Raw genomic sequence first — 15,935 nt, forward strand, 5'->3', positions numbered from 1 at the left:
AAAGAGGCGAGTGGTGTCGAATGGACCTAAAGTACAGTTTTTTTACATTGTACATGTACAGTCACGTACTGTAACATCTTTGAAAACGCACCACTTATAAAAGTTCAGATTATTAAAAGCACGTGTAAGAAATTGATATTTTTTGAGTGGATAATAACAGATGGACGACTAACAAAAACAACAACACAGAAAAGACGCTCATTCATTGAAATGTTCCACAGTCAGAAAGGACCAAACACACGTGGGGTCAAATCGAAAAGTCAATATCGCGTGGGATCGCCATTTGCATTGACACATACAGTTCAACGTCTCCTCATTGAGTCAATAAGCGTCCGAATAGAGTTCTTGGGGATGGCATTCCACTTCTGCAGTAGTGCAGCCTCAAGTTCCCGGATGTTTCGCATCTGTTGTCGCCGCGAAAGACTTTGACCAATTTCGTCCCACAAGTGCTCCATGGGGGATACATCTGGCGACTGTGCTGGCCAATGAATAACCTGGATGTGTTTCTGGGCCAGGTACTGCATGGGAAGTCTTGTTGTGTATGTCCGTGCGTTGTCCTGTTGAAAAGTATGGACATCTTGGTGGTGATTGAAGACAGATACGATGTGCTCACGGTAATAAAGGGCATTAACTATCCCTTGACAGACGTGAAGGCAGTCCTGTGATTGTAATGTATTCCACCCCAGACCATGACACTCCCACCACCCAAAGGACTGTCTGAACCACACACCCATCAGCATAACGTTCACCACGTCTACGCCAAACACGTAATCGGTCGTCAGCATTACGTAGATGAAGATGTGACTCGTCAGTGACTACCACATCATGCAATTGTTGTAACCTTTACTGAAAATGCCTGCTAGCCCATTGTATACGCTCATTATCGTGTCTGTCAGTCAGAATTGGGCCAACGTAAGGACGTCGAGCATGGAGCCCTGTAGCGTGTAGACGGCGTCGCATGGAGTCAGCGCTGATGACCCCCACGTCAACCTTGAACTAGTGCAGCAGTCCTGGCAGTCGGCAGTGTTCAATCACTGATATGGACAAGGTCAATATGGCGATCCTGATGGAGCGTCGTAACACGTTGTTGCCAAGGTCATTGAAGGTCACGGGTGCTGCCTGTCTACTGATGTCGTGTATGAAACCTAACGATGGTGGAGTGGCCAAGTCCAAGTTGTCGAGCAATATCCCTGCTGCTGGTGCCAACCTGAATCATGCCTAGTGCACGTTCTCTTTCGTGAGGTGTTAACCTCGGCATCTCTGTCCTCGTTTCACAGTCGTTAGTGAAGCAATGAGAACCGATTCTTTTAATGTCACAGTCAGTATGATTTCAGATTGAAATTTGCGCTTTTTTCATGGCGTGGCTGCATGTTGATGCATTTTGGAATTAAGAGTCATACTGTGGACAGGAATTTGTTTCTAAAGCATTTTTTTCAGCTGGACATGCCCTTCGACTTCATGTTAGTTATATTCATTGATCATTGTCATGCTGAAATTCATCTTGATGAAAATATTGACAATTTTAGACGGGTGCGTTTTCAGTGATGTTCAGTATATATACACATATTAACGTCCAATTTCATCTTTTAGGCATATTGACACGGATAATATGATATTCTTTTGAGTTTAACAAGGTTTTCATGTGTTGTTCATCTCTGTACACAGTTGAGATTATAGTTAGGTATCTGTTTCTAAGAAATTGATAATGTTTACTAATGAAAAGTATATGAAACTCATCCTCTACATAGCCTTCATTACAATAATAACATAAACTATTATTTTTATCATGTACACTATTCTTTCTAAGATTGTTAACATTAAAATTGTGTAATGATATTCGTAATTTACAGAAAGCTCTTCTTAAAGTTCTCTCTACAGTTCAGATACATATTTTTCAGGAACAAGTAATGATTTTATACTTGCATAATGACACAGAAATCTTGAGGATGATATTTGACAGTGCCACTTCTGTGAAAATATATCATTTCCGACATCTTGAGATATCCAAGCAAGGGAAAGACCAGACATAGAAAGAATATTTCTTATATCAGACACCCAAGAATATTATCATCCAATGTTTTTAACATGTTATAACATTGAACGGTAAATACTAAGAAGCATTATCCAATATTTGACAGCTCTTAACTGTGATGAAACAAAGAGACCGGTGCGATCAGTTTCTCCTAACATAGCTTTGTTATAGGCATATGTACCAACGACTAAAATGTTTACAACATAAAGCATGATTTTTATGGATGGAATCAATTATATTTAACTCCCCGTATTTCGGAACCATAGAGAAGAATTGGTGCTATCTTTCTGTCGAAGCTTTTAGATACTGCGTCTTTAAATGCATCGCCACAGGGTCATCAGATACTAACATTTAATATGTTCAAAGGCTCACAGTAAACTTCCGCCATAAAGAACCTCTAAATTAATCAAAAAGCGGTCTCTCGAAATGATTTGAATGTACATATGATTAAGAGGGGAAGGAGTGTGATAGGCTCTGTTCAAGCCTTAACACCCGATCCCCTTTTTCTCCTCCTAGGACAAGCGTAACTTGGTTAAAGGGTGTTATACCAACACATAAAAAACTATTGTGATGCGCTGAATAGGTTTCTTTATTCTTACCGCTTATGTCGGACAGCTTCTCGTTGTAAGCTTTAGTAGACCCTGTGAGTGTGGAGACTGCCTCCCTCATCAGTTCCTGCATATTCTCCATGGTAACGAAACCTTCAATAAAATACATGACTTAGACTAAACTGAGTGATATAATAATAAATAATAATAGCACTTCAGAGTCAAATTCATATATCGTATAGCATTGTTCCAAGTGTAACAATGTTGAAGCCCATTTTGGGTGTCCCACGCCGTGATGTTGTTGGAATATTGTTATAAAGGTCGTAAATCCATATTCACTCACTGACCCACTGCAAGCGTAACATTTTATCAGTAGAGCCTGTTAAGGCAGAGGTGTGCTAGGTTTAGATTCGTGCTACATTTAGGCAGCGTTCTCGAATGTACTACAACCCTAAAGACCTGCCCAGTGCGTCAGAGAACATCATAGAAAATTCTGGAATCCTTTCCGTAGGCATACGAGGGGGTTAACTCTTGCCTCTCACCTCACATCTCAAGCTACAAGAAGACCAGTAATTCTGTGGTGATCATCCTTACCCTAGATACTCAGCCGAGGCCATGGATACTTGACCATTGCTGCATGGATGTGAATATTACCATCCGTCTTTATATTAATAATTATTGCTATGCTCACTGCTTTAGTATTGCACTGCCTTCAAATTTGTACTGAGTGAGTTTAGTTTTACGCCGCACTCAGCAATATTCCAGCTATACCTTTGATTTGTATAAATTTGTAAATTTAGGTATTTTTAGAATAAATATCTTAATTACATCATATTGCATTCCTGTTTGTTGATTCCACACCGAGTTCTTTTACGATTTCCGGTTAACTTGGGGTCAACAGATAATAAAGCTTCATTAGTAACCCGGCCACTGTCCACTCGATTTCCTCACCTTCATTGGGAGTGTATAAGCCAAACAACAAATAGAACAAGCATGGTGTGCTGAACATAATTTCCGTTTCCGATCTTGACGGGTTAACCATTACAATGCCTGAGCGCATCGAAATGAACTACTTTTATAACGATCAGGCTTTTAACGAACATGCAGATATAACGAACTGTTTTGGTCCCAGACACTTAGTTTGTCGAACTAACATTGGTGGTCCTTTTGAGTTCGTTATATCCGCAGTTATGTTTCACGTTGGCTGACTGATTAACCTCGCACGCGGCATAAAATATGATGAAAGCCTGACAACATCCGATTGCTGATGTAACAAACACGTGATGGATGTTATGATGTTTGTTTGTTTGTTTGTTGTTTAACGTCACGCTCAGTTACATTCCAGCTATACGGCGGCGGTCTGTAAATTATCGAGTCTGGACCAGACAATCCAGTGATCAACATCATCAACATCGATCTACGCAAATGGGATACGTTGACATGTGTCAACCAAGTCAGTGAGATTGGCCAACCCGTCACGTTACGACAAGCATGGGTTACTGAAGAACAATTCTGACCCGGATGTTCACGGCTTGACCGATGTTCTGAGCATCAATTTACCTGTGCAAGCATATGGAAAAGACGGGTAATGTGAATCCCCCACTTAATTCAATGTTATGGACCATATTTAGACTAACACTTATATGGACCTATAAATGTATAAAATACAAATATTTGTTTGGAGTAAACAACGCGGTAACCCTATCCACGTTTACTTAGTGTTTCACAGTGCACTTCTCAACTTAAATATATATCTGAAAATAACTGTTAGAACTATGCCGGCTGTGTCACGATGACTTGTAAATAACGTACGCAAATCAAATACACTTGTGATTGATATTATGAAGAACCTCCACTCCTAACCATCGAGTTACTAGGAAGATCATCCTTAGATCACAGGCATTGACCAGTATTTATATTCGGCTCACTTGATCGCACGCATACATCCAATTCAGATAGTGTGTAATCTATCTGCATTTGTTTGTTGTTTAACGACACACTCAGCAATATTCCAGCTATATGGCGGCGGTCTGTAAATGATCAAATCTCGACCAGGTAATCCAGTGATCAACAGCATCAGCATCGATCTACGCAATCGAGATACGATGACATGTGTCAACCAAGTCAGCGAGTCTGACCACCCGATCCCGTTAGTCGCTCTTTACAACAAGCATGGGTTGGAAGACCAATTCTAACCCGGATCTTCACGGGCAGAAAACATACATGATAAGGAATCTCTCATAAAACAGAGATCACTTTACGACACCGATCATGTGTTCATGAATCCTAATCGAACAGTGATGACACCAGGTGTTCGCCAAAAGGTGAGTGAGTTAATATTTAATATCACATCGACAATGTTTCAGCCGAGAACAAATTTGACGTCAAATCTGTCGGCAAAGGACAGTAAAACAACTAGGCTATCACAGATAAACTTAAAACTAGTTTGTTAAAACTAATACCACTGTTTGATCAATACATGATATAAAACACAGGCTATAAGTCGCCAACAAATGAAGGTAGAACACCACACTAGGGACCATGGGGACTTACAGTACTTTTGCTACCTGCTACCTAGCAGGATTTACACCACCCCTTCAGGTGTTGGCAATTATGCAGAAATTTAGCCGAACCTTAATAGAACAAATATTCTACTATTAAAACGATGGTAGATTCGCGAAAAGGTGAGCGTATCCCGCCGATAGCACCCGTGACAACATGCACACTCATAATTCCAACCCATTAACAAATGTCTGGACAAATCCATATCCCTCATTACATGTTTATATGTATAGCATATGAAACACTAATGCGTGACACGTTGACCCAGAATCAGAATCTCTGTGAGGTTAAGTAATACACACATACCTTTCGAGCCAATGAACCAAAACAACAGAAAATAGATTTTATATCCAACACAGCGCTAGACAGTCGACACCAGTCGCCCACAGCACGGCAACGGTTACTCGGTGACACTGAAGGAGGAGCGCTTTAAACATAGATCTGTCTCAAGGCGTTGACATGTTCAATACAAACCGTCTCGGCTCCATGACCCCAGATAAAACATATGTTAACGAGCGCTATAACCCGAAGACGACACTGTACGAAATGTATCTAAATAAAGGGTTAACGATATCGCTTACAGGTCTCACTGCTATCTTCAAACGGGGTCATTTTATCGATAAATGCTCTCAAAAGGTCGACCCGTATAGTGTATGAAAAACGTATTCAAACTTTGCCGATCAATATGTATGTCAACGACATGACATTCTATGTGACTGCGGGTGGCGAATTCGTGACACAATATCGTCCTTGTACACAAATAGAGACCCAAATAGCTTCTTACAGTCCGACTGTGTCCAAATAAGACACTCAAAATAAGGAATAATCTAGTGAATGTCAATATGTCCCCCAGCAATATCTGCTGTTAGTTTTATATCAGGGCGGTGGGGTAGCCTAGTGGTTAAGGCGTTCGCTCGTCACACCGGACCCGGGTTCGATTCCCCGCAGGCCCACTAACTCACTAGTTTTATGTCCATCAGTGGAAAAGAACTCAAGCTTTTCTCGACACTTGGAATTTGGATCAAGCCCATATTACTGATCCTAAATTCGACTTAGTGATTATATCTCCATACCGCGTCTGTCGACTTGCAACGAATATCCTGTCCCAAGCAGTACCTGCTGTTAGTTTTATATCCATCAGCGGAAAGAATTGTTGAAAAAAGTATCAGGTTAATGGGTTAACAATGAGTTAGTGAGTGAGTTTAGTTTTACGCCGCACTCAGCAATATTTCAGCTATATGGCGGCGGTCTGTAACTAATCGAAGACCCGGGTTCTAATCCCCACATGGGTACAATGTGTGAAGCCCATTTCTGGTGTAACCCACCGTGATATTGCTGGAATACTGCTAAAAGCGGCGTAAAACTAAACTCACTCACTAGTTTTATGTCCATCAGTGGAAAAGAATTGTTTCAAAGTAAACTCAAGCTTGTCCCGCCACATGGAATTTGGATCAAGTCCAGATTACTGATCCTAAATTCGACTTGTAGTTGTTATATCTCCATACCGCGTCTGTCGACTCGCAGCGAGTATCCTGTCCCAAGCAGTACCTGCTGTTAGTTTTATATCCATCAGCGGACAGAATTGTTGAAAAAAGTGTCAGGTTAATGGGTTAACAATGAGTGAGTGAGTTTAGTTTTACGCCGCGCTCAGTTATATGGCGGCAGTCTGTAACTAATTGAGACAATCCAAGGATCAACAGCATGAACATCGATCTACGGAATTGGGGGGTTAACAATGTGAGTGGGTCAGTGAGTGAGAGATAAAGGAGAAAGTAAATCGAAATGTAGAACAAAGTTCATTGGCTTCATGTACATCATTGACTTCCACGTCTGTCTTTTGTCTACTCTCTGGCTTCATCAGCTTACTGCCTAGCCAATTATGTGAATTATGTTGTTTTCTTTGTTACATTGTTACATTCAGTATATATATACATCCCCCTTCTTCATGTTCCTTTGGGGCGGTGGGGTAGCCTAGTGGTTAAAGCGTTCGCTCGTCACGCCGAAAACCCGGGTTCGATTCCCCACATGGGCACACTGTGTGAAGCCCATTTGTGGTGTCCCCCGCCGTGATATTGCTGGAATATTGCAAAAAGCGGCGTAAAACCAAACTCACTCACTCACTCACTCACTCACTCATGTTCAATTCCTGCTTGACAACGGTACAAGAATCTGTATCGAAACGTCGCACTCACGAATATAAAGAAGTTGTTATCCATAAAGTTTGTTCTATATTGTACTTCCCAACTTCTAAAATGCCACTCAAAGAATGGCGAACATAACTGGGTTCAGTCAAATCATTATCGTACGAGAATATATATATGGAGATATTCTTATCAAATGTTCACCATACATTTATGCCTATCATTTTCAATACATTTTACAGCATTTTGTCAATCAGAGTAAGATATTCAAAAAGTATCCGTGCTGGTGTTTCCATTATGAATATATTCCAGTTTTACACTTACGACACATTGACATTTATGCCAACATGAGTGAGTGAGTGAGTTTAGTTTTACGCCGCACTCAGCAATAGTCCAGTTAAATGGAGAATCTAGTCTGGACGAGACAACCCGGTGATCAGCAGCAGCATCGATCTATGCAATTGGGATACGATGACATGTGTCAACCAAGTCAGCGAGTCTGACCACGTGCACCCGATCCTGTTAGTTAATTCTAACCCGGATCTTCACGGGTAATTTCATTATGAATTCCGATGTCCTAAATGGTAATCTGAGTGTAGGTAATATGGATTTTCTTGACGAAGATTTCGGTCTGGAGACAATGGCCGGCGTCGAGGGCATTTACGACAGAAGATACCCCCGAGCTTTCCAGAGCCTTTGACCACATGTACCACCAAGCCTACAACCAACTAATTAAAACTGATCTAAATTTCCCAGTGGCTAAAATAAAGTGAAAAGTCAACCTGCACATATGTAAGGACTGACTCACTGAATTTGGTTTTACGCCGCTTTTAGCAATATTCTAGCAACATAACGGCGGGTGACACCAGAAATGAGCTTCACACATAGTACCCATGTTGGGATTCGAACTCGGGTCTTCGGCGTGACGAGCCAACGCTTTAACCACTAAGCTACCCCACCGCCCCTCATATGTAAGGAAATATGGAAAAGTAGTTTTTTTCCAAGAACTTTACCACTACCAAGCTTTCATTCGATAACATTCAACGAAACGATCTGTAGTGTAAGGGAGATAACTTCAAGTTATTTTATTATCAGTCAGCTGAGTTATGCTACAGTTTATATGTACATTGTGTTAGACGAGTGTACATTGTGTATAATTTTGTTTACGGATGACTGAATGAGTGAGTTTAGGTTTACGCCGCACTCAGCGCTATTCCAGCTATATGGAGGCGGTCAGTAAAAATAATCGAGTCTGGACCAAACAATCCTGTGATCAACAGCATGAGCATGGATCTACACAATTGAGATACGATGACATGTGTGAACCAAGTAAGAGAGTCTGATCACCCGATCCCGTTGGTCGCCTCTTACAACAAGCACGGGGTACAGAACATCAATTCTAACCCGGATCTTCACGTGTGGTTTACGGATGGAATAACACAAGCATAAATAGTTATAGCAAGGTACATGTAAAATTCACAAGTTTAAATTTAACTTCCAGACCTGGTGACGTTGGGGTGGCTGCAATGCTGGCTGTACAAATACATACAGGGCCGATGGAGTAGACCATTGGGTAAAGCATTCGTTTGTCCGCCGAAGGCCCGGGTTCGATTCCTCACATGGGTACAAGTTGTGAAGCCCATTTCTGGTGTCCCCCGCCGTGATATTGCTGGAATATTGCTAAAAGCGGCGTAAAACCATACTCAGTCAGTCAGTCAGTCTTGTGTTCCCCGCCGTGATATTGCTGGAATACTGCTTAAAGCGGCGTAAAACTAAACACACAAATGGTGTCGGCCCGGGAAAGCGAAATTTCAATATTCCCTATTCCCGGTAAAGCGAAAACCAAAGTTGTGCTAGATGTGCCGCGAAAGCGGATTGCTATGAAAACATTGCATTACCGTACATCAGATTAGCGTGCGACCCCAATACTCGATCTGTGAGCCGCTTAACTGAGATGACGTTTCAGTTGTTTCAAGTTTCAGCACGTACGTGACCCTATTTAACTATAGTTTTATTAATTCATGTAATGAATTATTATCATTGTTAAAAGAACCTTATTGTTCCTGGCCAAATTTGTCAAAGTTCCGTCAACTTTTTTTCAAGGAAGGATGACAATATATGGACAACAACTTCTATATTGCTGTGAGAGCGACGACGTTTCGGTGTAGGTTCTAACACCGTCATCAAGCAAGTGATGAAAGCATAAGGATGAAGGAGCATATATACAAGTTAGAGCAGATGTTTGTACAGTACAATGGGGATTAGGAAGCCAGACACAATAACAACACAAAGTCTTAGATGAACGCGTTGACACATGAAGCCTGCGAAGTACACAATGGGAAGTTAAACCTGTGATATACATAAATAGGTGATTATGAGGATGAAGCGTTGTATACATAAATGGGGGGTTTATCGATGACCCCCTCCAGAACAGAACATCAGACCTCAGTATCCAAACTAGACTCAAAATCAGCCCTTTCAGATCACATCAAAGAAATCCCCACCACAATATCCATTGGGACAAAACCCAAACCCTAAAACCAACCTCAAAGACTATAAACTCAGGAAACTCCAAGAAGCCATCTACATCAAAAGACTCCAGCCATCAATCAACCGTGACCAAGGTTACTACATACCTCCTGCGTACTACCAGCCCATTAAAGATCCCCATCATCGAAAAAAAACCCATTTATGTATACAACGCATCATCCTCTTTATCGCCTATTTATGTATATCACAGGCTCCACCTCCCATTGTTTACTTTGCAGGCTTCATGTGTTAATGCGTTCATCTAAGCCTTTGTGTTGTTATTGTGTCTGGCTTCCTAATCCCCATTGTACTGTACAAACATCTGCTCTAACTTGTATATATGCTCCTTCATCCTTATGCTGCTCTTCACTTGCTTGATAGCAGTGTTAGAACCTACACCGAAACGTCGCTCTCACAGCAATAAAGAAGTTGTTCATCCATATATTGTTATCCTTCCTTACTGCTCCAACTTCTAAATGCCTCTCAAAGAAGTTAAACTTTTTTTCAAGTATTAGAATGTTTATGAATGCAGACTTGATTTCGTCACTTAAATGGCTGGAATAATGCCGATGTGACGTAAAGCCCAACTTTACGACCAAGCATAAAAAGTAGTGTTTATTATCCCCCCAAAGGCTAGAAATCTCCACATATCTATCGATTGTTTGTTTAAATGTTTTGACTGCATGATCCTACCAATCATGTTATATGGTTGCGAGGTGTGGGGATATTCAAATATAGACATTTTAGACAATGTTCACAGGCTATTCATGAAATCTGTCCTGAAACTATGCAAGAGTACACCATCCTAAATGCTCTACGGAGAGACTGGGCGAATTCCTATCTTTGTATATATTAAACAGTGAATAATTTCAGTTTGGTTTAAACTTGCTACTAATGTACATCAAAATAAAATGTCCATGGCTTGCTAATGTTAAATGTATTTATTTATCTATTAAATTCTACCATGGCTACGGTATCAGACGACGACTCACGTTTCTTTGTTTTTCTTGTGTATTGAGAGTCCCGGGAACGCTAAATTCAGTGTTCACTGTAGCTTGACCGTACCCGCGAAAGCGACACGTAAATTGAGGAGGTTTGCTCCAGATTCGCTTTCCCGGGCCATAACCCTGTCAAATACGTACACTGCACACAGACTCCGAGGTACAAGCACTCAAGCAATGAATGACACTCATACAGGTCACGTGATGAACTTCATTTGTGAAGATCAACAGTAACATAAGGAATTCCGATGACATGAGTGAGTCAGATTGCAAGTAGAATTACCATGACACTGTCTCTCTTATGAGAGTAGCTTTACTTCCTACCGTTGTCCCACCCTCGTCCCACCCCCACGACCCTCATTCAGCTCACTCTCTCATTCAAATTGTTAACCCATTACATGAGTGTTTCTTCCATAATTCGATTTTTTAATCAAATAAGTAATAAAAGTCATTTCCTGGTCTCTTGTTTCTCTTCAGTTCTTTGAAATAGGAGAGTATTTCCGATCATTACATGAAGCTCGCGAAACTGAATCCCCCGGATCTGGCTTAGAATCAGTATTTTTTTCCGAAAAACTACATTAATTATTACCTCTCAGTCGTAACGAAATTACAATGCACTACCCAGTGTCTCTTCACATGCTTGTACTAAACTGCCGTTTGACTTGCCGTCTAGCAAAGCCCATCGTCACTGTAACCGGAATGATAAAATGTGGACGCAATGCTATTATGTTACCTTACTAGTGACTCAGCTGTAGTGTGGTGCAAATTCCCTTTGCTGAGACACGAACACACAATGTACTGACAGATCAAGAAACATATTGAGGGCGGTTGAAACACATGAATACAAATCTCTGGCACGCCCCCCTGCAGCACTGCCCATTGTTTTCACAAATACTTTACACATACATTTTGGGTAGTGACCAAATGCACCAATAGAAGCACCCAAAATTGGGCGTGTCTTAGGTTGGCTCAGTATCGGATAGTTCACTCTTGTTATAGAGTGCATCCTGACGTTTTCTACATCCTCCCAAACATTTTGAGTATTCAAGCAGTGATATGTTTCTGGTATATGGCAGATATAAATGTGGGTTGGTTGGGATTCATCCTGACACAAACCTCGTTTGGGAAACATGGAGGCATCAACAATATTTGCTCTTCTCTTCCTCATCTCAGGAGCTCACAGTGCTTCCAGTAATGAGTCCTGCAGCAAGCATGATAAGGTCGTAGACGATGCTCTTCACACTGTGTGCACAAAATATTGCATGTGCTGGTCTGTTTTTGTGAAAGCCACGTGAATTTGTCATTGTCCTCAAACTACAACTGACCCGTGAAGATCCGGGTTAGAATTGATCTTCAGTAACCCATGCTTGTCGTAAGAGGCGATAAACGGGATGGGGTGATAATGCTCGCTGACTTGGTTGACACATGTCATCGTATCTCGATTGCGTAGATCGATGCTCATGCTGTAGATCACTGGATTGTCTGGTCCAGACTCGATAATTTACAGACTGCCTCCATATAGCTGGAATATTGCTGAGTTCGGCGTAAAACTAAACTCACTCACTCATGTTGAAATAAATGTCAGTGTATCCTAAGTGTAAAATTTGAAGTTTTCATTCATCGAATATATTCATAATGGAAACACTATAACTGCTAAACTCACTCACTCAAACTACAATTAATGACAGATTCGTCAAACGTGTTACATATAAATATTGAATACGCATGTCATTCAAACAAATAAACATTAATACTGTTGCACTAAACATATACATTTGTCAAGGTATGTCTTAATTGTTGATTAATTTTCTCAGTTTGTCTGATCATAGGTGACGTCAGACAGCAAACGTCAAGTACTTCACAGTTTCTCTCATTCCACATGTGGTTCAGGTGTCGTGACAGTTAATACACTACAAATTGGCCCTGATCCTATTGCACTTCCGGGTAGCATTAATCTTGCTTTCAATGTGGATGTCAAGCAAGAGTTGCAGTCACCGATCAAGGTAATGTTTATCCACGCCAAACACATTTATTTCATCCTTTGTAGATAACGGTTATCATCAGTATAGCATATTAGGTGTTATTATTATCATTCATAAAAGCCCACTAAGTATGTAGTGCACAATTCATGTATATTAAATCGCACTGGTTGAACACTGAACCGAAATTTTCAGATTTTTTTAAAGTGAACGTCCTTATCACCTTCCCAGGGTGGATATATGTGTATGTTTTGTAGAATTCCAGACAATCTCATTAATAAGAACATATATACTGAAAACAATACGGCTGAATTTGGATAAATTTTCTTGCTAACCACTAAGGTGAAAATGGAAATATCTGTTTTGAAGCTCTACGAATAATGCCATCATCGGGAGCAGGGTGTGATCTACTGCTTGCATACTTTTATTTCAGGTTCATGTGACAGTATGGATGAAAATCCTGTTTGTATGGGTAAACGTGAGGGAAATTTCTTATGATGCCGCGTGTGTTCTCCTGCAAGACCACAAATGCCCTCAAGTCTTCGTTGACAACAACATTCCCTGCATGTGTCCGGTTACCACAGTAAGCACAATCATTTCCTTTTTCCTACTCATCAAGTTGAATTTCATGTATTATGGACCTGTGTCAGTTAAGTTAATTTTCCAGTTTTACCTGATATTCTTTGGCTTATCAGACATACCGTGAGGCATGTGTCCCTGTTTCCTTCTGATGCACTCACTCTAGCGTCCTATTGATGCAATAAAAGACTTTTTAGCCCTTACGACTTGCCTGAAATCGACAAGTGAAACTTCGAGGGGAACTGCTTCCAAACAGATAACACTTGCCATATATGGAATGTAAAAAAAACCTTCGTTCATCGAAAACTGTCGCACGCGGTGTTGTCGGTGTTTGCCGAACTGGTTTTAATCACAAGTTGTGCGTAGGATATTCGTAAAGAGCGCTCAAAAGGACATAACTCTTTGTTCGGCGGTAGATGGCGCGAGAGTCGATTTAATGCAACGTTGCATTAATTCATTCGAACTTTTTAATTTAATATTGTAATCTAAATACGTATGTTTTAAAGAATATATTATACGAGTGGTATCTAGTATTGTTGAGAGAAATGCATTATTTATTTTTTTAGAGATGTGTGGGGTGATATAGTGCCTTTAAGTCCTCAATACACATCCTTTGATTTCAGGTCTTATCTATAGCCACGTAGCATTTAATATCATCACACAACCAACATGACAATTACGAGACGTATCAGCTCGAGATCAAATTATCAATCAACCCAACCACAAAGTCTTTGTTTTCCAGGTGTCTCCTGTTGAGCTACCAGCAACCGCTGTGACCGACAAATTTACATATCATTTCTTACTTGGCAGCTGCTATTGAATAAGAACCGGAATAATTATTGTATTTCTTATCTTTCATCCATGCAGGGTCATTATGTCCTTCAAGATCCAACTTTCCTGTCCAAGTCCCGTCCATTCCTGGTGGGGATTACTGTGCCAGATTTAATGTAAACATGGGCTCATCAGCTGTGTTGTGTGAAGATGTGTACTTCACAATCGCATAAATTGTCACAAATAAAATGCCGGAGAATAATGAATTGTTTGCTTTCTCTTATTCATAAACATTTCCATGATATACTGGCACTCGTGAAGACAAACCTTCTAGTGGTAAGTGCTGGGTAACGCTAATAGCTCTTCTCCCGTGCGGACCCGGGGCAAGACATCACCCCATTGCTGGTCGTAAAAGGCGAACAAATTGTGCAGCCTGTTTGCCGCGGGTTGTGCCCTGTGTGGGTGGAGGAAGGGAGCCAGGAAACGTGTTCTCTTTGCTTAACACATCACTTTGGCCTTGACTTCACCTAAATGGTGGTAGAGTCGGACCGGTTCTATCAATCGGCTGGCCACGCCAAGCCCTGTGCATAGGGAGTAATATTGTACATATCTTATATATTGTTTGGTTTTAGCTTTACTAAATTCAAAATATTCATGATATTATATCGCTTAGAGTCATATGCCAGAAGGTGGTGGCTCATGGCCAATCTGGTGATGTTGACCTCTCAAATAATGTCGATCTCAATTTCTTGTCAATTCCATTGTAAACCAATAGTGAGTGCTTTCCGCAATCTGATTGGTTAATTACCCTTGTCGAATATTGTTCGACATACCTGAAAAATGATGGCCTAATAACCGCACATTAATACGTTGGCACTAATACCGTACTATTTTCGCTGCATGAATTTGCATAATTGAGGAACATTTCCACCTCAAATTCTTTCTCTGGGATTTTGATACAATCTTTGAAGACGACAAATTCTTGGAAGAATTATTCAAAGATGATGGTGAATACAATCACATGGCACATAATCATATGTGATCAGATAATAGTAAAGTGATTAAAGAGCCATAAAATAATATCCTTCAATGATGTTTATTCACAAATGAACTGCTCCGCAAATTTCAAGCATTCGTGTATATAATTTGGTACAATATTCCAAGTTTAAACATTATTTTTGAGCCAAAGAATAAGTTAATGATACTTGTTTCTAGATATTGATCTTCCAAAATACACCAATCCCAGCACTCCGGACGTTTCCACTTCGAAATTCCAGCGCTAACGCTGACCCGGCTCCATCTTGTACACCGATCGTCCCTCCACAGTCCCGCTTTGCTAAGGTTGATGAGAATGGCCTGAGGGAAATAATTGATGGGTCATTTTCGAAAGCAACTGAGAGAAACACAATTTTCTTCAGAGGTGTGCATCGTTTAACATTTTGTAAACAAACCAAAAAGGAAGTTACATGTTAGTTACCTCCCTTTCGCTAGACTGTCACACGGCTTCTAAACAGAATTATCAAAGGCATAAAAGCAAATATAGTTATTTTTTCTCAAAAACAGCTTTCAACATGATTTACATCTGATCTAACACTGAATGATAATATCATGATATACTAAAATAGCAAAAAAATAAATACTAATCGGTAATAATGAAAAGGTACTAATGCAGTCTAGGAAATCCCACTGACACAAGCCCAAGCATATCAAAACAATTAAAAATGTTGAAATCTTACCTTTTGTGTCCGGTTTCATCCTTCAAATTGTACAAATTCCACATGAATCCCAATAAT

General features: G+C 40.5%; 1 protein-coding gene across 1 annotated transcript; it reads left to right on the forward strand.

The window, feature by feature from the left end:
• Nucleotides 1–11,917: 11,917 nt before the first annotated feature.
• LOC124264264 (ganglioside GM2 activator-like) lies at nt 11,918–14,404 on the forward strand. Its single transcript, XM_046699003.1, has 4 exons — nt 11,918–12,033; nt 12,643–12,816; nt 13,226–13,375; nt 14,239–14,404. The coding sequence occupies exons 1-4, from the start codon at nt 11,944–11,946 to the stop codon at nt 14,320–14,322; spliced, it is 498 nt and encodes a 165-aa protein (XP_046554959.1). The 5' UTR covers nt 11,918–11,943; the 3' UTR covers nt 14,323–14,404.
• The last annotated feature ends 1,531 nt before the right edge of the window (nt 14,405–15,935 follow it).

The sequence above is a fragment of the Haliotis rubra genome, unplaced genomic scaffold (genome assembly GCF_003918875.1).
Source record: "Haliotis rubra isolate DU_JTF1 unplaced genomic scaffold, ASM391887v1 Scf917, whole genome shotgun sequence".
In the NCBI taxonomy this organism is placed as follows: Eukaryota; Metazoa; Mollusca; class Gastropoda; order Lepetellida; family Haliotidae; genus Haliotis; species Haliotis rubra.